The sequence below is a fragment of the Chiloscyllium punctatum genome, chromosome 1 (genome assembly GCF_047496795.1).
Source record: "Chiloscyllium punctatum isolate Juve2018m chromosome 1, sChiPun1.3, whole genome shotgun sequence".
Classification (NCBI taxonomy): domain Eukaryota; kingdom Metazoa; phylum Chordata; class Chondrichthyes; order Orectolobiformes; family Hemiscylliidae; genus Chiloscyllium; species Chiloscyllium punctatum.
The window spans coordinates 79,065,185-79,089,186 of NC_092739.1; the positions used below are offsets into that span (position 1 = coordinate 79,065,185).

Sequence of the window (24,002 nt, forward strand, 5' to 3'; positions counted from 1 at the left end):
CCGATGTGGCCTCCTCTACATTGGGGAGACAGGCTGCCTACTTGCGGAACCTTTCAGAGAACACCTCTGGGACACCCGCACCCACCAACCCAACCGTCCTGTGGCTGAACACTTTAACTCCCCCTCCCACTCTGCCAAGGACATGCAGGTCCTGGGCCTCCTCCATCGCTAGACCATGGCCACACAACGCCTGGAGGAAGAGCGCCTCATCTTCTGCCTAGGAACCCTTCAACCACAAGGGATGAGTGCAGATTTCTCCAGCTTCCTCATTTCTCGTCCCCCCACCTTATCTCAGTCCCAACCCTCGAACTCAGCACCACTTTCTTGACCTGCAATCTTCTTCCCGACCTCTCCGCCCCCACCCCCTCTCCGGCCTATCACCCTCACCTTAACCTCCTTCCACCTATCGCATTCCCAACGCCCCTCCCCCAAGTCCGTCCTCCCTACCTTTTATATTAGCCTGCTTGGCACACACCCTCCTCATTCCTGAAGAAGGGCTTATGCCCGAAACGTCGATTCTCCTGCTCCTTGGATGCTGCCTGACTTGCTGCGCTTTTTCAGCTCTGATCTCCAGCATCTGCAATCCTCACTTTCTCCTAGTAATTCTTAAATACTAACTATTACTGCCTAATCTTTTGATGTATTTTTCCAATCCACCATAACCAACTTGCCTCTCATACTTCCTTCATTTTTTTCATCAGATAAAAGACCCTAGTTCAAAATGAACAATATTGGATTCAAACTTATTATGAAATTCTATCATGTTATGGTCACTGTTTTCCAGAGGCTCATTTACAGAAAAGTTATTAATTAGCCCTTTCAAGTTAACAACATAAATCCAGAATACCCTGATTCCTTTTGGGCTCCTCAACATATACTGTTACCCATCTCCTGTACACTCCATGAATTCATCCTCCACTGTGTTGGCACTGATTTGTTAACCCATTTGACAAATTGAAGTTGCCCATTAACTACTGTATTACCAACATTACATGCATCACTGATTTCCTGATTTATACCATGCTTACAATTGCCTCTGCAGTTTAGTGACCTATAAATGCCAAACATCCTTAGATGATGAGTGCCCAGTCATGGTCAGTTTGCATCTATGTCTCCATGATGGCAGTTAAATTATATTCATTTATCTCAATTTGTGCATTCAAGTTGTCAATCATTTTATGAAAGCACTCGCATTCAGAAACAGTGGCTTTACTTTTGCCTTTTTAACTTTGTTCTTATCCTATTTGATGCTTCCCTTTGCTTTGACTGTCTTTTATTTTTGCTTTCTACTTTACTTCTGGTTGTGAATCAGTGCTGGTAGTAAGAGAGTGAAAGGTCAATCCCCAGCTTTTGTGGGGAACTGATTGCCCCATATTTTCTGGACAGGAGTCTCGTAAGTACAGCCTGGAGCATTATACAGTGTGATGTAGGATGATCACTGACTGCTGCAGCTGGAATTTCCTTAAAAGCAATGCCCCAGGTGATTACACCTTGTGATGCCTTGAAGACGTACTGTTGTGTGCAGAAGTCAAACTTTGATTAAAAAATAAAGAAACACGTCAAATATTGTTTATTTCATATTTACTACTAAATTGCACCATCAATTAACTTATCTATCACTAAACTTTTGTTTCAATATAATGTCATATTTTTGTGTGAATTCTTCTTTAATTTAGCACCTAGCTGCCCAGCAAGCATATGAGAAAGAGATTTCTTGTATATCTAAAAGCATGAGCAAACTGGAGGAAGAGTTGCGGCAGACGCAGGCTGAGAAATGTCATGTTTTAGGGGACCTGACTTCACTCCGAGAACTGTGTGCCCAACTGGATTCGAATAAGGAATTGTTATCACGGCAACTTACTTCTAAGAATATGGAACATGAAAGGGTATGGTTAGATGAAATATTGTCTGTGCTTGATTTAAAGCAACATTTTGCGATTTTTGATTAATATGAAAAAAGAACTTTTATCTACATAATCATTAGAAATTGTAAGTTTGTGTTTCCACTTTTGTAGACCACTTCCTAAATATTGACTTTAATTTTGATTGCAAGAATGCAAATGTAGATGACAACATTTTATTTCTTTGATTTTGGAACAGTCGATCAAGAGCACATTACAAAACAAGTCACCTTCACAATTATCTTTTGAAATTATACATTCGCACGACAGATTTAATATCATTACCAGAGCCTTCATCATATATTGGATGTTTGCTGTTATTTATGTGTGGTATTCCTAGAGAACGTTTAACAGGATGAATTGTGAAGATATTATAGTAATTTTACGCCATGTTACCCTTTACAGTAATGATGTGGAGGTGCTGGAGTTGGTCTGGGATGGACAAGGTCAGAAATCGCATAACAGCAGGTCATTGCTCAACAGGTTTGTTTGAAATCACAAGCTTTCCGAACATAGTTCCTTGGTCAGGGGATCTTCACCGGACAAAGTGGTTATGCTTCAAAAGCTTGTGATTTCAAATAAACCTATTAGTCTATAACCTGGTGTTTCTGTGACTTCTGACTTTATCCTTTATAGTAAGATAGGATTGAATTGTGAGACTTTCACAGATCATCCTCTAAATGATAGCTATCATGGAGCTTTAAGTGACTATTATTCCTTATAGGGTATAACATTCTTCACACTTGATTTACCTGATCCTGAACAGAATAAATATTTCCACAGTTAGCTGGTGTGTTAACATTAGATTCAAATGCATTCATTTCAAAGACTTAAGTGTATACTCGAAGGTGATGTTCCAATGTAGTATTGAACAATTTTGAACTATTAGAGGATCTGTCTTTCAAATGAGGTATCAACATCTAGCTGCTTTTAAATGAATGTAAAAGCTCCCCTGATAGTTTCTGGAAAGGAATAAGGGAGTTATTCTTTGTGTCCTAACCATTTTTAAAAATTCTTTCAATTAACATCATAAAAAATAGATTATCCAGTTGTTATGTTCTTTCTGGTTGTGGGAGTTTGATTGTGCAAATGGACTGATGTTTCTCATTTTATAACACTAACTATGCTACAAAGAATACTGTTTCCTTTGAAGTGATTTAGCAAGGAAGGGCACTATACAAATTTAAATTTTTGTTCAGAACTCCAGGCTTTTTTAAAAATTCATTCATGTGACACGGGTCACATTGTCCATCTATTTATGCATTTATTGTCCCTCTCTGGTCACCCTTTGAGAAGGTGGTGGTGAGCTGTCTTCTTGAACTGCAGTTCAAGGTAGGGCTTAAATGTCCCTTGGGAGGCAATTCCAAAATTCTGACCCAGTGACAGTGAAGGAACAGCGATCTATTTTCATGTTAGGATGTTGAGTGGCTTGGAGGGGAATTTGCAAGTGGTGGTGTTACCATGTACCTGCTGTCTGGGTCTTTCCAGATTGAAATGGCCATGGATTTGGAAATTATGGTCTAAGGATCTTTGGTGAATTTCTGCTGTGCATCTTAAAGTGCGTATTGCAGCTATTGAGCGTCGGTTGTGGAGGGAGTGGATGCTTGTCGATCTGGTGGCAGTCAAGCGGGCTGTTTTGGCCTGAATGGTTTGAGTGTTATTGGGGTTGTAGTCATCCAGCCTTGCAAATGATTGACAGACTTTGGCTAGTCAGGAAGTGAGTTACTTGCCACAGTATTCCTAGCCTCTGACCCCTACTTTTGTAGCCACTATATTTATATGGTACGTTGAGTTGAGTTTCTGGTCAATGATAACTCCCAGAATTTTGATGATGAGGGATTCAGTGAAGGTTGAATGTCACCACTGAATGGTGGTAGTAGTAGTTTGGCTTTAATTGGAGAGGGCCAATGCCGAGCATTTGTGTGGCACAAATATTATTTGCTATTTGTCAGCCCAAGCCTGGATGTTGACCAGATCTTGTTGCATTTAAATGTGGACTGCTGCAGTATCTGAGGAGTTGCAAATGGTGCTGAATGTTGTGCAACCATCTGCAAACATCCCCACTTCTGATATCACGATGGAGGGAAGGTCATGGATGAAGCAGCTGAAGGTGGTTGGACTTAGGGCACTATCTTGAAGAACTTAGGCAAAGAATGTCCAGAATTTGAGATGACTGGCCTCCAGCAGTTACTAACATCTTTCTATGTGCCAGTTATGACTCCAGCCAGCAGCAAATTTGCACCTGATTTCCACTGATTCCAGCCTGTGCTCTGTTACATAATGAAATTTTTCCTTACATTTCCCCATATATCTTCCCATACCTCTGATAAAATATCCACTCCTAGCTCTCGATTCCACATCCCCCAAGGCACGACCTTTCTGTAAATTATACAAAGTACTGACTGAAAGAGCACCCGTACCTGGAGTACTCTTTTCTCCCTTATCTGAAAATACTAGAAAAGGTCCTGATTAGACAATCCATATTTCTGACTTAACCGGCTAAATGACATCAAGACCTCCCCTTCGAACAAATCTCCCAGGCAAGAGATTCCCTTATTCTCCCGTAACTTAAAGCCAGAGTCCATTGCCCCAGGTTTAAATCCTTGGGCTCCCACCAACGAGGTAAACGGCGAGGTCTTAGACCAATTGCCCTCATCTTGCCTTATTATCCTCCAGGTTTTCACCGTATATAAAGTGATTGGATTCTTACACTGCTCAGTCACAGATTTCATCTTATCTATAAGTAATAGATTAACGAGGGGACTTCTCAACTGCGAGGCTTCAACATTAAGCCAAATCGACTCTAAATCCCCCCCCCATACCCAGTCAGATATTTCTTCAAATCCGGAAAATCCACCCCTCCCTTACCCTGCGAAAGCTGTAATTTAGTAAATTTAATTAGAGGGTGCCTGTGACACCAAATAAAAGACCCTGGCACAGCATTGCCCTGTGGTTTGAAGGGCAGTGCTTGTCACTGGCCACTCGGGTGTTTTTCATATCTTCCTGGTGGTGGAAATTGAATAAAGATTCGTGCACTTTGTGTCCTTTCACTGTGTCTCACACCTGCAAAAAGAAAAGAAAGAAAAAAAGAAAGTAAAAGACCCTGGCCAACCAGTGAGCCTCCGTAACACTCATCTGGGTAGCAACAACAGGAGCAATCTCATGGGGTACAACAGGCAAGGAAGAACGTGCATTTTAATCAGAGCTATTTGGCCCAACCATGATATCAGTAACCCCTCCCACACTGCAAATCCTGTTTTATCCTCTCCAGTAGTTGTACATATTTAGCTTTATACAGCTGGTGGAATGAAGGGGTAATAAAAATTCCCAAATACAAAAAACCTTTTGACGACCATCTGAATGGGAATTGCATTCCATCCTTCGGATCAGGCACTTCCACTAATCCCCCCACCGGCATGGCTTTCGATTTTGTAAAGTTAATCCTGTAGCCCGAGAAACTGCCAAATAAATTATGAGTCAATCGAGGAACAGACTTCTCCGGATTGACCAAGAACAAAAGGACATTGTCAGCATATAGGGTGATCTTATGCTTCTCCAGATGAGGGTAATTTAGTTGAAGTTTAATTTTAATTTGTTCCTGGGATGTGGGCATGAATGTCAAGGTCAGAATTTATTATCCATCCCTAAATGCCCAGAGGGCAGTTGAGAGTCAACTACATTGCTGTGCGACTGGAGTGACATATAATTCAGACCAGGTAAGGACAGCAGATTTTCTTCACTAAAAGACATTAGTCATCCAGATGGGTTTTTATGACAATCTACAGTGCTGACACGGTCCCCATTAGACCACCTTTTTAACTTCCAGTTTTGTTTTATTGAATTTAAATTTCACTATCCACTATGATGGAGTTTGAATCCATGTCCCCAAAAGCTCTTTTACTAGTCCAGTGGTATAACCACTACACCACTGCCTCCTTCAAACTGCCCATATAGACTTGAAAGACAGTTAATGAAGTACAGCCTTGTTAACAAAAGTAAAATCAATGGGATTAAAAGAAGTGGGGCTATAATTAGAGATTAGTAGTGAACAGTTGATTTTCAGAATAGAATTTGCTCTCCAGCCGTATTCCTCCAATGTCAGCAATGGCACCACTATTCTTTTATGATATATTAATGACCTAAGTAGAGTTACCGCTAATTTTTTGTCTTCTGCATGGAACTCCAAGGTCCATGCACAACAATGACTTCTGGAACCAGAACCTTGAAGATGTCCAGCAGTGATGTCCTGGGGTGAAAGTTTTCTTTGATTCACGTTGATTTTAATTTTATTGGTGCTCCTTAATACCCCACTTGGTCAACTGCAGCCTTGTTGTGAAGGTCAGTCATTTTTGCCTCACCTCGAGAGATCAGCTCTTTTGTCCATCTTCATACTAAGAGCATAATGAGGTCAGGAACTGCAAGGCCAAATTTGGTGTCAGCGATTGATCAAATCTGCATGATAGCGCTGTCAGATATACCTGTCATCACTCTGCTGATGTTTGAAGGTAAACAAATAGGACTTTAATTGACCAGGTTTGATTTGTCTTGCATTTTGGGTACAACTTATAATTGGGCAATTTTCCATATTGCTGAATGAAAGCTGAAGAAATGTCATGGGACTCAAAACATTTGCTGTTGCTTTCTGCACAGACATTGCTGGACCTGCTGAGTTTCTCCAGAAGCAAACTTTCTGTTTACTTAGGATCTCATTCTGCTTTGTTATTGAATTACTTTAACAATAATAATGGAATACATGTGGCACCTATTTTTCCTACTAATGTGTAGTACCTCATACCTTGTTGGCATAACTTGTATCTACTTTAGCAAAATATAGAATGCAAGAAATCTCAAATAAGAAGAAAGTGATGGAAACTCTTAGTACGTTAGACAGAATATGTAGAGAATGAAACACTGTAAGCATTTCAAATCAATGATATTGAAATAAAAAACTGAAATTAAAAAGCAGCAAAATCCAAAGGCAACAAGACTGTTTGAAAGAAAAAAATAGAAATGCTATGCAAGGGTGAAAAGGAGGACAATAAACTGCCAAAAGGGTTAGTGGTATAGGGAGATGGTGAACTAATGACACAAAAGGTGTAACATGGGACTTGTAAATAGTGCAACGATACTATGACTTTAAGAGGCATATTTTGTCCTTGTTTTTTTTTTCAGAAGAGAGGTTGTGACAGAGGTGGCTGGCAGTCAGCTCCAAAGCCCACAAAGTAAACAGCTTGTGAGGCCTTGGATTTTTATTAAAGTTGGAACATTAGAAGCAGCCTGAATGGGTGGGGTACAGTTCCCACAGAGCCAGAATTTTTAGTTTTAGTCCCTCAGTAGTAGTTGCTGGGGTCTTGAAGTTGGGTTTGGAAGCTGCAGTACATTTCTCCGTGCTACTGTCTGTTTCTGTTTTTTCTTCCTGGACTGGAGAATTGCATATGAGACTATCTGTTTAACTGAATTTGCTTTTGTCAAGGGTGTGTTTATGGGATGTTACTATGTTGGAAAAGTTACTATTTTGTAGGTAAATAATCTATTACTCTACTAAGTTTCCAACAGAGTTCCGTTATTCCAATTGCTTCTCTCTTTTGTTATATTTTCACTATAGAGTATGAATAAAGTGTGTTTTGCTTCAAGACTGGTAGTTTGACCAACCAAATTGCATCCGGAATGCAACACGTGGCATTTGCCTTTAAAATAGGAAAGTTAGGGTCTAGGCTATCTTCTGTTTATATTTTGAGGGTGTTTGGCCCCATAATAATAGAAATAGCCAAGTCATCACCAACCACTGTCAGTGAAAAATGTTGGGACCAGTTATGATTTGCAAGCTTTAAGTAAAGTGTTGTGAAAGATTGTAAATCTCTCCATTAAAATCTGCCCTTTAACTTAGAATGAACTTAATTGGAACAGTAAAAATTGATTGGTTTATTTAATCTTCCCTTTATAAGTCAAAATTTGATAAGTTGCACATGTTTTGAGTCTGCTTAAAAACTCTTCCATGTATCTATCTAGACCTTAAGTGAAGTGGAAGATTTGAAGTCCGAAATTGAACTTTTAAAGAAACAGATGTGTACTGAACGGGTCACAGTAAAGAACCTTGAGACATTGTTGACATCATCTCGAGAAAAGGAATTTCAGTGTCACCTGTCAAAGAATGAAAAAGAATCCGAAATACAGCTCCTTCGGGACAAGCTGACTCTAGCAGAGAGCAAAGTGTGAGTGGTAATTATTTATTAATTTTAGCATCTGCTTTTCCAGTGTTTCTTTCTAAATATAGAAACTATCGCAAAAGAATCCTGAGTATTCCTCAGAATTAAGCCTGCTGTGGTTACAAACTTGTGAGCAACTGGCAAAACTAGGATACTCAGCCCTTCAAACCTGCTCCAAAGATGTACAGGTTAGGTGGTTTGGCCATGCAAACTTACCCATAGGGGTTTTTTTTTTAAATTATTCATTTACAGGGCGAGGGCGTCATTGGCTAGGTCAATATTTATTACCCATTGCTAATTGCCCAGAGGGCAGTTAAGCGTCAACCACATTGTGGGTCTAGAATCACATGTAGGCCAGACCAGGTGGGTTTTTCCAACAATCGATTCATGCTCATTATTGGACTCTTAATTCCAGATTTTTATTGAATTCAAATTCCACCATCTGCTGTGGCAGAATTTGAACCTATGTCCCCAGAACAATACCTGGGTCTCTAGATTAACAGTCCAGCAATAATACCACTGCCCCAGGGATGTGCAGATTAGGTGTGGTAAAAACGCGCATGCTAGGGGTGGGTCTGGGTGGCACGCTGTTCAAAGTGTCAGTGCAGACTCAATAGGCTGAATGTTCTATTTCTGCGCTGGAGGGAAGAGCTTGTTGCTGTGTTGTACTTTCTGCATAATTTTGAGTTGGGCTTTCACTAGTAAATCCTGAAAGTGACTGTATGAAGAAAGTCTGATGAATTATACAATCCACTTTCATTATGCCTGGGAACAGACATAGCTCGTGAAAAATCTAGACAACTGAATCTGAAATTATTGATGCATAACTTATATCTAATGTAACTAATAATTACTCACAGATCAAGTCAGAATAAAGAAATAATTCAGCTTCGTGCTAAGTCTTCACAACTTCAAACAGAGCTTGACCTTATCAAACGTCAGTTAACGACAGAGCGTTTTGAAAGGTAATGTTTAAAATACAAAATATATTTAACATTTATATCAAACTACTTGAAGATCTTAAAATGCATTAACTTGTAAAGAACAGATTATTGTGTTTTGGCTGTTATATCGACCTTTGATGATTCATTATTGGTTTGTCTCACTGGAAAATATCACTGAAAACAATCACAGTGGCTCAGTGGTTAGCACTGCTGCCTCACAGCATCTGGGACACTGGTTCAATTCCACTCTCGGGTGACAATGTATAACTTGCACATTCACCCCGTGTCTGTGTGGTTTTCCTCCGGGTGCTCTGGTTTCCTCCCACAGTCCAGTGATGTACAGGTTAGGTGGATTGGCAATGTTAAGTTGTCCACAGTGTCCAGGGATGTGCAGGCTGGATGGGCACAGGGTTACAGGGATAGGGTAGAGGGAGTAGGTCTGGGTGAGATGCTTTTCAGAGGGTCACTGTGGACTTGATGAGCTGAATGGCCTGCTTCCACACTGGGTATTCTATTAGTTCTAGCTGTACGTTACCATTTTTACAGAATGTTACTTTGTATTATAGTAATCATTTGCTTAACATGTACTGTTGGTTTCACAAAATGAAGTTACTGAAGTCATTAGTTTCCAGAGTACATGCTCAGCAATAAAGGATCTTTTTGTCTGACAAATTGTTCATTCCACAGAGAGCGGGCAATTCAAGAGATGCATCGGCATGGTCTTTCTACCACCATCAGCTCCTTGTCTCCACTGAGAACCTCAGTGAGCCCTGTTTCACATTCTCAGGATATGGGCTCGCCTAAAAAAGGATTAGAATGTTGCACTGACTATTAAATGACAAGTAAGTAGTTTATAAGCCCCTCAAAAATCTAACAGTCTAGTGGTATATGAGACGTACTAGTTAATCAAACTATGCCATTGCAATTTAGTGTTTTATATACTTTTTTTTTTGCACATTTATAGTATAGTATTAAGCTTGGAAGGTTTGCACACATTTGGGTCAGAAAGCAGATATTCCTCACAACGAGGCAAGGAGTCATCACCAGACACTACTCATTAATGTTTGTGAGAACACTGGAGTCTCTATCCCCTGTTGAGATGCTATCCATCCCTCCTAGAATCTTCATACCTTAGTGAATTTACTTCTCATGCTGATAGCACTGTCTAAACCAGCTAACTGAAATCTTCCTTCCCTTCATTTCTGGGGTTTATGTGCCTCATTTCTATCCAGCTATATTCTATGATAGCATTAAAATATAATCTTCTAAATCTTATCATCTGTCAGCGAAATGTCTTCCAGTTTTACAGAGGAATCCTTCAGTGTTGACAAGACAAAGGATTCTTATTTGAAATCACAATCATAGAAGGCCCGTATTGCTTTTCCTAATGATCTCTACTCAGTGAAACATGGGTTACTCATTTCCTGTCAGGGTTTTTGGTTTTGATAACAAAGCTGTGGTACAGATAAGACAGGATACCTTTATGTCCCATGTTATGACACAGAGACCAACAGCCAAATTAAATGATCCCCATCCTTGTCTTTACAACACAGCAAAATTAAAGCATTCAATAGCCATCAAAATTGCCCCAATGGTTCCAAACCTGATGTTTTGATTAACGGATACAAGGCACCAAGTTTTTATAGCTGAAACAAAATAATTAATTGTTAGTACAGTTGCTTTAACTAAGCAAAGTTATATTACAAGGTAATCTAATTAGTGTTTGTGACTTATTCACAATCTTTTTTGATTATAGCCCACACTTGCACATAGCCAGACACAACTAAGGGATAAAGTGAAAGAGAAAAAGGAGCCGTAACTGGCCAGATCACTTGAACAGTTTCCACGATGCATAGTATCGCATGCATGTAGGATTATATCTTGCTTGATTTCTAAAGGCACATTTCAATGTAAATAGTTTTCATTGGTTCTGAGGAATATTATAATTCTTATAATTGAGTTTCTATTCTGTGAACTTGCAATAAGTTGATAAAGGAGGATAACCATGGTGTAATTAAACCTCCATCCTATAGATTTCACAACTGTAATCCTTCTAACAAAAATATGCAGTTCAAACTTTCGGTTTCTCTTTGTGTTTTTTTCAACATGCATTTTGTTAGAGAGTTAGCACTGACCTGTGATGGCCCCTGTTAATGTCCGAACATCTGCCAACGCTTGAGCACAATGCACCTTTAGATCCAAAATGTCTATAGTATTATTTACGCAAGAATCGATGTGCCATGTCTTCCAGGCCATGTCTTATAAACAAATACCAGTTTGTTTGTTCTTGCTTTTTTTTTAAAAACAAATTGCTGCTCACTGTCCAAAGGTCACCTTCAACTCTCATCTCACAGTTTCAAAAATGATTTTTTTAAAAAGTTGTAAATGTTCTAACATCCCTCAAGAAACTATTTCGAGATCTGTAGCCATGCAGGTATATTTTCTCCACCCGGTATGGAATTCGTTTTATTAGGCTTCATATTTAATTAATCCTTTTCTTTCCCAGCATTCAATGGGTCTAACAGGATGCATTTTTCAGGAAACATTCAAAGTAATTCTCAGGACATTTTAAATCTTAGTACAGTCAGTTCTTCTGCAACCCTATGTTATAGAGAAATCGTACTTTAGAAATAGTATTTAAAGTGTTAAAAGTTTGTACTATAGAAACAGCGTCCCCAATTTGTCAATCGCAATACAGCAAATTCACAGAGACAAAACACAGATTATAACAGAATGACTTATAGTCAACAGTGTCATGGGTGGCTGCCTCCTGGCTGAGCATTATTAATCTATACAACAAGGATAACTAGAAAGGTAGGATGAAGAAACGAACCCCAGAAATGTGATATTTGCCTCTGGCTCAGTTAAACATATGTATGGAGTGTTTTAATCTCTACTCCTCGAAGGCAGCAGATACATGGGAACACCAGCGCCTTCATGTTCTCGTCCAAATCAAACATAATCCTGATTTGGAGCTACAATGTGCGAGCCTACACAATAAGTCAAGATTTTGAACTCCCCAATACCACTGTGGATATATTGCCCCACATGAGCTACAATGGCTCAAGAAGACAATTTAACATAACTTTCTCGAGCAATTAGGGATGGGCAATATTTGCCACCCTTTCCAGCAAATCCCATATCATGTGAATGAATTTTTTTTTATGAGATGGCAGGAGAAATGAAGTGGAGAAGAGATACATTTATGGAGCTGGGATGGTGCATGTATATTGAAGGTCAAATGGAGGCCATTTGTTCATTATGTAAAGTTCAATAGTCTGCCTTTTCAAACACAGGTTCATACAAAGCTTTATATAATGTAAAATTGTTTAATTTATGTTGTAATTAAAACTTATATTTTTCTCTTCCCAGTTTTAGAAGTTTCTTTAAGGAGTATCCATCACTAAAGCCAGTTGAACGTTTCACAAATGGATCCATAGTTCTCACCAAAACAGCGTTTGCAAAGTTGCAAGCTGAATCTTTTGCAGTATTGGTTTCATCAGTTTTTGCAAAATTTTGAAATGAAGTATTCTAAGTTCAAGGCAAATTTTTTAATTATTTCTCGTCATTGGAGTGAATTGTGATAACTCCAAGATAAATCAATGTTCTATGCACATTTGTCAGCTTGTTTAACATTTTAGTGTTATTAAAAGAACAGCGTTTTTTCCAATTGTTCAGATAACATCTACCTGTGCTTAAAGTAGGTTTGAACTTCTGCATTACATTACTTATTAAAACAAAAGATCTTGCCCAACCATATTTTTGTTCTGTGATGTGTGACAGAACAGCAGCAACATTTAGGCCCTTTCTTATTTTCAAATGACTGCACAGCATTAGAGTTGGAAATTGCAATTGATTAATTTTAGTTAGTTTTTCTTAATGCCTTTATCGAACATATATTTACTTACATGAGCATACCTTTATTTCACAGGATTAAATCTACCATATTAGTGTAATGAGAAGTGAACCATAAAACAAATTTTTTTCTGCTGTGGTAAAGCTGCAAGAAGATATATGAAAAAACAATAGGAAAAAAAGAGTGCTGGTTTATAAACTATGTGAATTAAAGTTTACTGAATTATAGTATTTGAATATGGTGTTATTAATTATATATTTTCCCATATACTTTCTTAAACAGACCCCAAGATAATGTGGCACTGAGATTACACAATCTAATGCAAGGCCCATCTTGTGCTGTATATATCTGTACAATACTGTCAATCATTATGAAGATACTTTTTATTCTGCAAAGATATTTTTGTATTGAATTAGGTTTTCAATTTTATATGCAAGATATTTATTAATATGTTTGTTCTCATTAACTGTGACTAGTATTTTTGCTACCATTCCCAAAATTGTCTCATTATTAATAACTGTCACTGATGTGCCATCTCATCTTTGACCATACAGCGTAAACCAAGATTTTACCATCTTCATATTTATTCTCTTGAGACATGCCAATAGTAAAATAGGCTACTAACATTGTTAATAAATGCAAATGAGCTTCTTACGCTGGAATTAGTAATGTTTTAACATTACTAAGAAATCAGTATTGATTTCATGAGTGTAGTTCATAAATATATATAAAATTATTAAATAGCAACTTTACATTTTGATCAAGTATATTTTGCTTAGACTTCTTTATGCCATCGAAATTCCACTAGGATAAAATAAGTGAAATAAGTTACTGATTTAAAAAGTAATGGTTTCCCCATTAAAATCAAATCTTATATTCACATTATTATCCAATTAGATATTCCAGTTCTGTAGTTCTAACGTCATATTACATAGCTGCCTCAAATTTTTACAGCTGTTGATGTCATTGCAAAGTGAAGATTCACTTTTAAGTGGACATTTGTTTTTATGATGCATACCTGTGAGACTTATTTAGTATTCCAAATTTTGAACTGAATTAAATTATCTTCAATTTATCTTTATTATTTAAATGATTTTAGGTTTGGTTATATTTTTGTTTTAATACTGAATAGATGGCAACTTTTGGAGTTTTATTTGCCAGTTGTATTTAATTCAGCATGTATTTATAAAATCTTTAATAAACTTTAATAAACATGGCGATTATTATACTGTTTGAGTGAGTCAGTCTTTTTCTGATTTAGAGTATAAGACGCAGGAACACATGTAAGCCATTAACCCGTTGAGTCTCCTGCAGCATTCAATGAGATTATGTCTGATTAGATGATCTACTGCTTTTTCTCCATAATCCTTAATTAAAAATCTGTTGATCTCAGCATTGAACATACTTAATGACACATCCTCTACAATCCTCTGCTGTAAAGAATTCCACAAAATTCACTACCCTTTAGAAAAGAAATTATGCCCTCTGGTCCTTGACTCTCCCATAAGGGGAAGCAACCTCTGAGAATCCATCCTGTCAAACTGCCTAAGAATCTTGTATGTTTCAATAAGGTTGCTTCACTCAGTACAGGCCCAACCTACTCAACCTCTCCTCATAAAATCTCAACATGCTTGGGATAAACCTGGTGAACCTTCTCTAGACCTCCTCCAATGCCTTAGGTAAGGAAACTAAAACCTTTCACTGTATTCTATTGAGGTCTGACTAGTGCCTTGTATCATTTTATCAAGAATTTCTCTTCCATTCCCTTTGAAATAAAGGTAAACAGTCCATTTGTCTTCCGAAATATCTGCTGAATTTTTATGCTAGCTTTTGTTATTCATACATGACAACCCCTATATCCTTCTGTGTTACAGCTTTCTGCAATCTTTCTCCGTTTAAATAGTAACATCCAAAGATGTGCAGGTTGGGTGAATTGGCCATGCTGAATTGCCCGTAGTATACAGGGATGTGTAGGTTAGTTGCATTAGTCATGGACGTGCCGAGTAATAGGGTAAGGGAATGGGTCTGGGTGGGTTACTCTTTAGACGATTAGTGTGGACATGTTGGGCCAAATGGCCTGTTTCCACACTGTAAGGATCCTATAATTCAACTCCTGTATTCTTTCTGCCAAAGTGCAAACTCCTCAAAATCCTAAATAAAGTCCATCTGCTAGGTTTTTGCCTACTATCTTAGCTTGTTTATATACCTCTACAGACTGATTGATTGTATCATCCTCATAGTTTCTACCTATTTTCTATCTCATCAACAAACTTAGTGATATGACATTCATTTCCATCATCGTAGTCATTGATGCATATTTTAAATAATTGTGTCCCCAACATTGATCCCTGTGAAACTCCACTAGATACAGGTTGCCATCTTATAAATGGCCCTGCTTATTCCAACTTTCTATATTCTATTTATTAGTCAACGTTCTATTCATGCTAATAAAATACCTCCAACACAACGGGGTCTTAAAGAAGAAGCCTTATACACAGTAGCTCATCAAAATCTCTTTAGAAATATGAACATCTGCTTGTTCCCTTTTATCTATCCTACTTATTACGTCCTCAAAGATTCTAATAAATTTGCCAGGTGTGATTTCCCTTACATGAAGCCATGCTGAATGCTTGATTATGTTATGTATTTCTAAAAGCTCGATTATATCCTTTAGAATAGAGTATACCATTTCTTCATTGACAGATGTTAAGCTAGCCATCCTATATGGTTTTTGAGTCAGGGTGTTAGATTGGCATTTTTCCACTCCTCTGGGACTTTTTCAGAATCTTGGAAAATTGCTACCAGTGCATCCACTATCTCTGTAACTACTTCCTTTAGTATCCTAGGTTGCATCCCATTACATCCAGAGGACTATTTGGTCTTCAGCTCCATTAATTTCCCTAATATCTTTCCTCTAGTAATTGTTATTATATTTACCATCTCCCCACTTTTATATATTTGTTAATTTGGGACTACTATTAGTATCTTCTGCAGTGAAAATTGATGCAAAGTATTTATTCAACTCTTCTGTCTTTTCGTGGCTGTCTGTATTAGTAATCCAGATTAATTTTCCATGGGACTTATGTTCACTGCAGCATTCTTTTCATGTTACATTGTTAAAGTAGCTCTTAATATCTGTTTTGCTCTTGCTTTCTAGCTTACATTCAAAGTTTATTTTATCTGTTTTTTTGGTCATATTTAGTTGGTTAACACTTTCAGGAAAAAATGTAGTTATACATTTTACTTGCTAACTTCATAGCTTTATTTTCCTCAATCCCTCCCTCAGTCTCTTTGTTAATGCACATTGCTAAGGGCGCCCCATTCATTTCCCTTTTACCTCCCGGGAAAACTGGCTTATAAAGAAATTATCAAAAAAAATATATTTTCCATGGTTTGGGCAATTACGTGGCCTGAACACACAGGACAGTGATGTGTTTGTGGTATCCCTGATTTCACTGATCATGTTATCCTCAGCATATTCACTCAAATGAACTCAGAAAGTGGAAGCTCCCAGCAAAGGGAATCCCAACTCTAGTCAGCATTTGTTTTTAAGAGCAGACAGACAAAGGTTCCATCCCTTCTGCAGTATGATGCAAAACATTAAAAACCTTATCTATTCTAATGCTCAAATGTGAAATGTTTATTAAAATGGATTATGGTTGAAATTCAATCTAAAATGTAGGTCATTCATATTTTGTTCATAGAAGCTGAATAGCCACAAAACATGAAAACAGAAGGACAGCAATTTTAGACACCTTTTTCTTTCCTGCACACCTACGTTATGCTGGGACCATGGCATTACTTTCAACGTGAATCTTAAAATATGATGGTGTCTCTGTTCAGACATCATTTTTATCCATGTGTCAAACTTACCCTGGTAAATCTCTTTAAGGCTCTATGGCTCACTCAAGTCCACCTCCTCATGGATTGGGGGAAAGCAGTTCAAAAAATAATGACATTTTTTTTAAAAGTTGACAATTTCAAGTATCACAATCAAATGAAATGGGGGGGAAAAAGCAAGTGAACAATAAACTGAAATTGAGAAGAGCGCTGAAAACCTTCCATTTGGTTGTACTTTACCTACTCAAAGGGTTGAAATCAATCAGGAGAAAATAAGGACTTCAGACGCTGGAGATCAGAGTCGAGAGTGTGGTGCTGGAAAAACAGAGCAGGTCAGGCAGCATCCAAGGAGCAGGCGAATCAACATTTCGGGCATAAGCCCTTCAACAGGAATTATCAAAATGTTGATTCTCCTGTTCCTCTGATGCTTGCCAGCACCACATTGTCGACTATTCAAAGGGTTGTTTGATAATGAATAGATTCCAAACATAACAGATTTTTGTTCTATAGAGCACCTGTTGTTCACATCAATGACTACAAATCTTAGCGAAACATCCTAATCTTTAAAATACACTGGCCTTGAAATCCTCCTGCAATATTTTCATATTTTCCGAAGGGATTCTGCTGGATTGAAGGCAGGAAATCAGTAACATTTTTTGCTGGAACTCAGCATTCTTCCAAAGTTTATAAGTACGATTGTTGTAAGAATTGCTTGAGCTGGCCCTCAACATTATGAACATCACAGAAGCCCAATAGGTAAGCAAGGTTGACTTTTTTCTGATATCATTTTATTCAGAAGGAAATATATGACATGACAAAAAAGTCACATCAAGTGAATCTTAGTAAAATAATTGTTAATATGATTCAAAATCAAATGTGATTGATGTACAGGACTTTATTTATTGTTGAGTAGTTTCCTTGATTGCAGATATAATTGGCATTTATCCCATTCATGATTGTTTTCTGAAAATTATCAAGAGATGAAAAGCATTGTTATAATGCTGAGACTTCCATGTCTGTACACCCAAACTATCTAACCAATCTTCATCTTCCTACATTACAGCTCCATTCCCTTGTGCCAGATATAGGAGTGCATATTTCCCTCTCCTCCACCATCCCCACCCACCCCACCGTGGAAGCCAGGATAGTACTCCTGACAGACAATTAATTACCCCCTCCTATGGTACATTACCTCTTTTTCTTTAATGATCTATAGTCATCCTTCCTTGCATGTGGAATTACTACCCCCAACCCCCCCTTCACATCTCAACATGCTATCTCCAATCCACACAACAGATTTCTCCAGTATAACTCCTACAGTGGTGCCCCCAATAAAACCCACAATCCTATTGACGTTTAGTTGATGGAACCCCAGAACTATATGTGGGTCACTTCTTTAAGTGTCTTAGCCAGACAGATCTGAACAATGAATGATCAAACACTGACTGATATCTGTACAGCCCCATGACGCCCTGGGACTGGATGCACAGGACTAACTCCCTGGACCGTACAGGTCCTGTATAGTTGATTGACCATGCCAAAGCCCCTAAACTGGTATTGGAGGTTAATGATATGGGTCTCGCTGATGGTAGGGTCTTTCCCTGAACTCAGCTGAGGACAAATCCACTTGGACCTTGAGATGTGGCCACTTGGTTGATGTATATGCAGTGTGTCTACCATATACTCAGCTGGCACGTGGTGCAGGTGTAGGACTGGTGTCACACAGTAACATGTCTGGTCACTGCTGACAATCACAACAAGCTGCATCATTTTGTGTCTGCACTAAAGGACATGTTAATGTAGACGTACTGTGAGCCTTTAAATTCTGGCTTGGGGGGAAAATGCACAAAATTGTAAACCATAATTGTGAGCATCGAAGTAGGCAGAAAATCAGTGAGTGCTAAAGCTGCTTCCTGGTTGAAACTTTGAGATGGGTGGTGTCCATCTCTGTATGTAGTGTCCTGTGCAGTGGCATTCCAAAGTGCAGCTTGAATTGAAAGTGGATTTGAGAGGTGCCATGATGATATGGTGAGGCTGGTATGTATTATGTTAATATCCATGATGGACAGAGTGCCCAGTTAGTGCTCATAACCCTGCTCTGAGATGATGCCAGCTGTTCAAGATGCTGGTCCCAGGTAGCCAATCTGACTTTCATGTCAGGGAATATCATCATGGGAACCTACATATTATTGAGGCAACTAATACTGAGATGTTAATGATGCTAATGTATGGTAATAGGCCTCTTGCTGCTCACTGGTGAGAAACTCACCTCACCAATCAGCATCTGGTTGGAAAAATGGGACTTTTGGTCTCAATGTTGAGAAACACCACTCTGGACTTATCCTGTGATTTACCAAACTTTCTCATCATGGCCCTTATCATTCAGGAGCTGGGAAAACTCCACCCATTGTTTCACTGGTTGAGACATCTAACACAAGGAGAAGTCTCAGGTTTGGGAGACGATTGGTTCGAACTGAGTTGTGGAGCTGATCTGGTCTTATTCCACTCCCATTTCTAAGTTCCTTTTCAATAATGGAGCAGGTTTGAGAGGCCAGATTACCTACTCCATCCCTTTTTCTTGAACTTTTAAAGATTACTTGATTACTTTGCTAAATTCAAACCTCAGGCTTTCAAAAATGATTGAACATCAGTTTGTAGAAACGTGAGACAGTAACTTTTTTTCAGATGATAGCCATGGATGAGATGCCAGAGGACTGGAAATTGGTTAATTTTGGTGTCATTATTTAAGAAGGAAAAGCCAGGGTACTATAGACTGGCTATGGTGGTGGATGAGTTGTTGGAGGGGATTCTCAGGAACAGGATTTACATGTATTTGGAAAGGCAAGGACTGATTCGGGATAGTCAACGTGGCTTTTATGTGTGGGAAATCATGTCTCACTAATTTGACTTAAATTTTTGCAGACATGACAAAGAGGATTGATGAAGACAGAGCAGTAGACTTTGTCTATATGGACTTCAGCAAAGCATTCGACAAGGTCCCGCAAAGTAGACTTGTTAGTAAGGTCAGATCACATTGGATCTGGGGGAATTAGCGAATTGGTTACAAAATTGGCTTGAAAGGAGAACACTAGAGTTGTGGTAGAGCCTTCCTTTTTTTAGACAGGAGGCCTGTGACCAGCAGTATGCCACAAGTGTCAGTGTTGCTTTTCATCATTTATATAAATGATTTGGATATGAATATAAGAGGAATGGTTAGTAAGTTTACAGATTACGTTAAAATAGGTGATGGAGTGGACAGTGAAGATTATCTTAGAATATAACAAGACCTTGATCAGGTGGGCCAGTGAGCCAAGGAGAGACAGATGGAGTCTAATTTAGATAAATGCATTTTGGTACAGCAAACCAGAGCAGGATTTACGCAATTAATTATAGGGCCCCTGGGGTGTGCTGCCAAACAAAGAGACCTAGGGGTGCAGGTGCATAATTACTTGAAAGTGGAGTTGCAGATCGACAAGGCGGTAAAAAGTTTTTATTGAGAATAGGAGTTGGGCATCATGTTGAAGCTGTACAGGACACTGGTTAGGTCAATTTTAGAATATTATATACAATTCTGATCGCCCTGCCATAGTATGGATGTTGTTAAACTTGAGAGGGTGCAAAAAAGATTTACAAGAATGTTGCTGGGACTGGAGAGTTTGAGTTAGAGGGAAAGGTTGGATAGGTTGGGGCTTATTTTCTTAGAGCGTTGGAGGCTGAGTGTGACATTATAGAGGTTTATAAGGTCATCATTGGCATGGATAAGATGAATAGCCAAGGTCTTTTTCCTAGAGTGGGGGAATCCAAAACTAGAGGCCATAGGTTTAAGGTGAAAGGGAAAAGATTTAAAAAGGACCTGACGGGGGACTTTTTCACGCAAATGGTGATGCCTGTATGGAACTGCCAGAGGAAGTGGTGGAGACTGATACAATTACAACATTTAAAAGGCATGTAGATGGGTATATGAATAGGAAGGGTTTAGAGGGAAATGGACCAAATGTTGGCAAATGGGACTAGGTCAGATTGGGATTGCTGGTCAGTGCAAATGAGTTGGCACAAAGGGTTTGTTTCCATGCTGTATGACTCTATGACTCTATATAGGTCCTTCATCAATATGAGAACATAATATTCAGCACACAGATTTCAAGGAAGGAAAAAATTCAAGATATAGATATGCAACTTAAAATCACAAAATGCAGAGAAAAGGTTTAAAAACATGGTGAGCATATGGTTTAAAGGATGAAAATTGCTGTGTAATGGTATTAGAAAGTCAAAGGTTTGTGGAATTCTCACTGGTTTTTTATTTTTTTTGTTCAGTTTTTAAAAGGCAATTTATTATCAGGATTTAGGCAAATGGACAATAAGAAATTGAATAGCAATACTTAGGGAGGCGACAGCCTAGTGGTATTATCACTGGACTGTTAATTCAGAGATCCAGATAATGTTCTAGTTCCCAGGTTCAAATCCCATTATGGTAGGATTTGCATTCATTAAATATTTGGAATTGAGAATCTAATGATAACCACAAATCCATTGCTAACTGTTGGGGAAAAACCCCAACTGGTTCTCTAATGCCCTTTAGGGAAGGACACTGCTACAGACCCACAGCAATGTAGTTGACTCTTAACCCCCCAATGGGCAATAAAAGCTACCTAGTCAGTGATGCCCTCGTCCCGTGAAAGATTAATAAAAAAAAACTTCTGCCCATTCTATCCTAGAATATGGCCCACACTGGTCTCCTCATTGACTGAACAAGATCCTCATTATGGATGTATCCAGAACTATTGACATTTCTGTTATTTGTTCACAGAATCACAGAAATGTTACAATGCAGAAAGAGGCCATTTGGCCCATTGTGCCTACTAAATTATCACTATTACTAAATCCCAATCTCCTGCAATTTTTGCATATCCTGCACATCATTTCTATCCAAAGAATCGTCTAAAGCCCTCTTGAATGTTTCATTTCAACCTGCCTCCCCCAGATTTCTAGACAGTGTATTCCATACCCTCTCCACTTGCTGTGTGAAAAAGATTTTTCTCCCATTATGTTTGCTTCTTTTTCACATGACTTTAAATCCATGACTTCTCGTTGCTTTTCTCTTTTACAAGTGGGAACAGCTTCTCCCTGTATCCTCTATCCAGCCTGTTCATGACTTTGAAAACCTTTATTAAATCTCCTCTCAGCCGCCTTCTCTCCAGGGAGAACACTGCCAACTTTTTCAATCTATCCTCATAACTGAAGTTGCTCAATGGTACCCAAGTCTATTAAAACAAATATTAAGGGAACAAAAAGAATTGGTCCAGCCTCTACAGAGGCAGGAACTTATATCCCACCACTGCCAAGTTACCTTTGGGATAGTGTAGTGGTCAGTACTGCTGACTCATAGAGCCAGGGAATTAGGTTTGATTCCAGCCTCGGGTGCTTATCTGTGTGGGTTTCTTGTGGGTGCTCCAGTTTCCTCCCACAGTCCAAAGATGTGCAGATTAGTTGGATTGGCCATGTGAAATTGCCCCATAGCATCCAAGAATGTGCAGGCTAGGTAGGGTTTGCAGGGATCGGCTGGGTGGAGGAATGGTCTTCAGGCAGGGGGAGTGGGGGGAGGTCAGTGTGAACCCATGCTGAAAGGCCTCTTTCCACACTTTGAGATCCAATGAACTTTTATGTTTTTCGATGTTAGAGAGTTGTAAAGAAGAACCATTCACGATGGCACGAGGAGGAGGTTGAAAGATCAGCTCTGGTATAATTGTGACACAGAGATTCCAAACGAACTGACTTAAACTCAGAATGTTTCCAGAGAGAGAGGGATGGAGTCAGTACCTATAAAAGATGCTTGGAACAGATACCAAAAACAAGGGTTTCATACTTGCCAATATTTAAATGGAGGAAATTTTTGTTCATCCAATACTAGATATCAAATAAGCATCTGACACCTTGGTGACAGTGAAGGAGTTGAGAGATGTAACAGTGAGGTAGAGTTAGCTGTCATCAGCGTACATGCAAAAGCTAACGCCATGTCCTTGTTTAATGTTGCTAAGGAGCAGCATGAAGTCAAAAACTAACAAAGGCTAAGCAGTAGTCTTTTGGGGCACACTAAATATGAACATGCTTATTGAAATTGAATTCATTTTTCCAAATTTGCTTTTCCTGGATAAGATTCTGGAAGGAACATTTGTGGGCAGAATTATTCCTGTTATTCCCGATATCAAAGAGACTGGGAAACAATGTTCCCTTCTATTTCCTAAACTTTTTCAAGTCACACACACCAGGTTTTTTTTGCTGTATAAAAGATTGCCATCATGTGTAGCCATTCTGGACTGATATAACATCTCAGTTTGAGTATCTTTAATATGAGTCTCTTACAAATTCTTTCATTATTTCTGTATGGATGTTCATTGAAATTACGCCATTTGACCAGAAATGACTTCTAATTATTAAGGTCCAAGTAAGACCAAATTCTTCCAAAATGTAGACAAGAATATTATGCAAATAGATTCAAATATATTTTATTTAAAATGAAATATAAATTCAAGTAAATTTGTGGTGAATTTTTAATTTGTCATATAGTTTGTTAAATCCAAATTTAAAAGAATCATTGCTTTGTACAATTAGATTTAAGATTTCTCATTTTTGGTACCTATAATTCATTGTCTTTTTTTTTACACTGGATTAGTTCTAACAGAATAACTCAAAGAGGTGGAATTATACTTATCGTATCCAATAAATTTCAGTCTAATGTAAATTTATCACCTTCTGGCTATAACTATCTTGGTCTCTGGCCATAATTTTTTTAAATTTTTCAACAAAGATTCAAGACCTTCCCTCCGTAGGATTGAGTTAATTTTTAATCATTGATAAATTTCAGTTGATTAAGCAAGTGAATGTATTATATTGTATATTAAATTATACTTTGTATAATCGGCTTTAGTTGTAAAACACTCTAAGGAAAAAAGTCATGTGACTTAAGGGCGTCGGTTTAATGTTTTATGGTTGCTTTTGTGGTTCAAGCTAATATAACCATCGGCTGATGAATGTGAGAATGCTTTAAGGCAAAAAGCTTTTGGTTAAAAACATAATTATGTTTTAAAGCGGTTTAGTTTTGTAAATTAAAGTATGCAAAAGACGCTTTGAAAGGAGTTGCTGTATTAGTTTTGTTGTTTTGCTCTTTCATGATGGATCAATGGAAACATTTGGGATGCTAGTAAATCATTAGATGAAAATACTACACACTCTAAGCAGACACATACATCGTTGCTGG

General features: G+C 38.3%; 1 protein-coding gene across 6 annotated transcripts in view; it reads left to right on the forward strand.

Moving 5' to 3' along the window:
• The window catches only part of cep135 (centrosomal protein 135), a 135,695-nt gene extending 121,608 nt beyond the window's left edge, over positions 1-14,087 (forward strand). For 3 of the 6 annotated variants that reach the window (XM_072569579.1, XM_072569582.1, XM_072569584.1), the window contains 5 exons: positions 1,677-1,886; positions 7,911-8,113; positions 8,968-9,072; positions 9,739-9,893; positions 12,424-14,085. In XM_072569579.1, coding sequence (XP_072425680.1) covers positions 1,677-1,886; positions 7,911-8,113; positions 8,968-9,072; positions 9,739-9,886 — 666 coding nt within the window. In that variant the 3' untranslated portion in view covers positions 9,887-9,893; positions 12,424-14,085. Of the gene's footprint in view, positions 1-1,676; positions 1,887-7,910; positions 8,114-8,967; positions 9,073-9,738; positions 9,894-12,423 lie in introns of all 6 variants that reach the window. The other 3 variants (XM_072569596.1, XM_072569590.1, XM_072569600.1) reach the window with 3 other exon arrangements.
• The last annotated feature ends 9,915 nt before the right edge of the window (positions 14,088-24,002 follow it).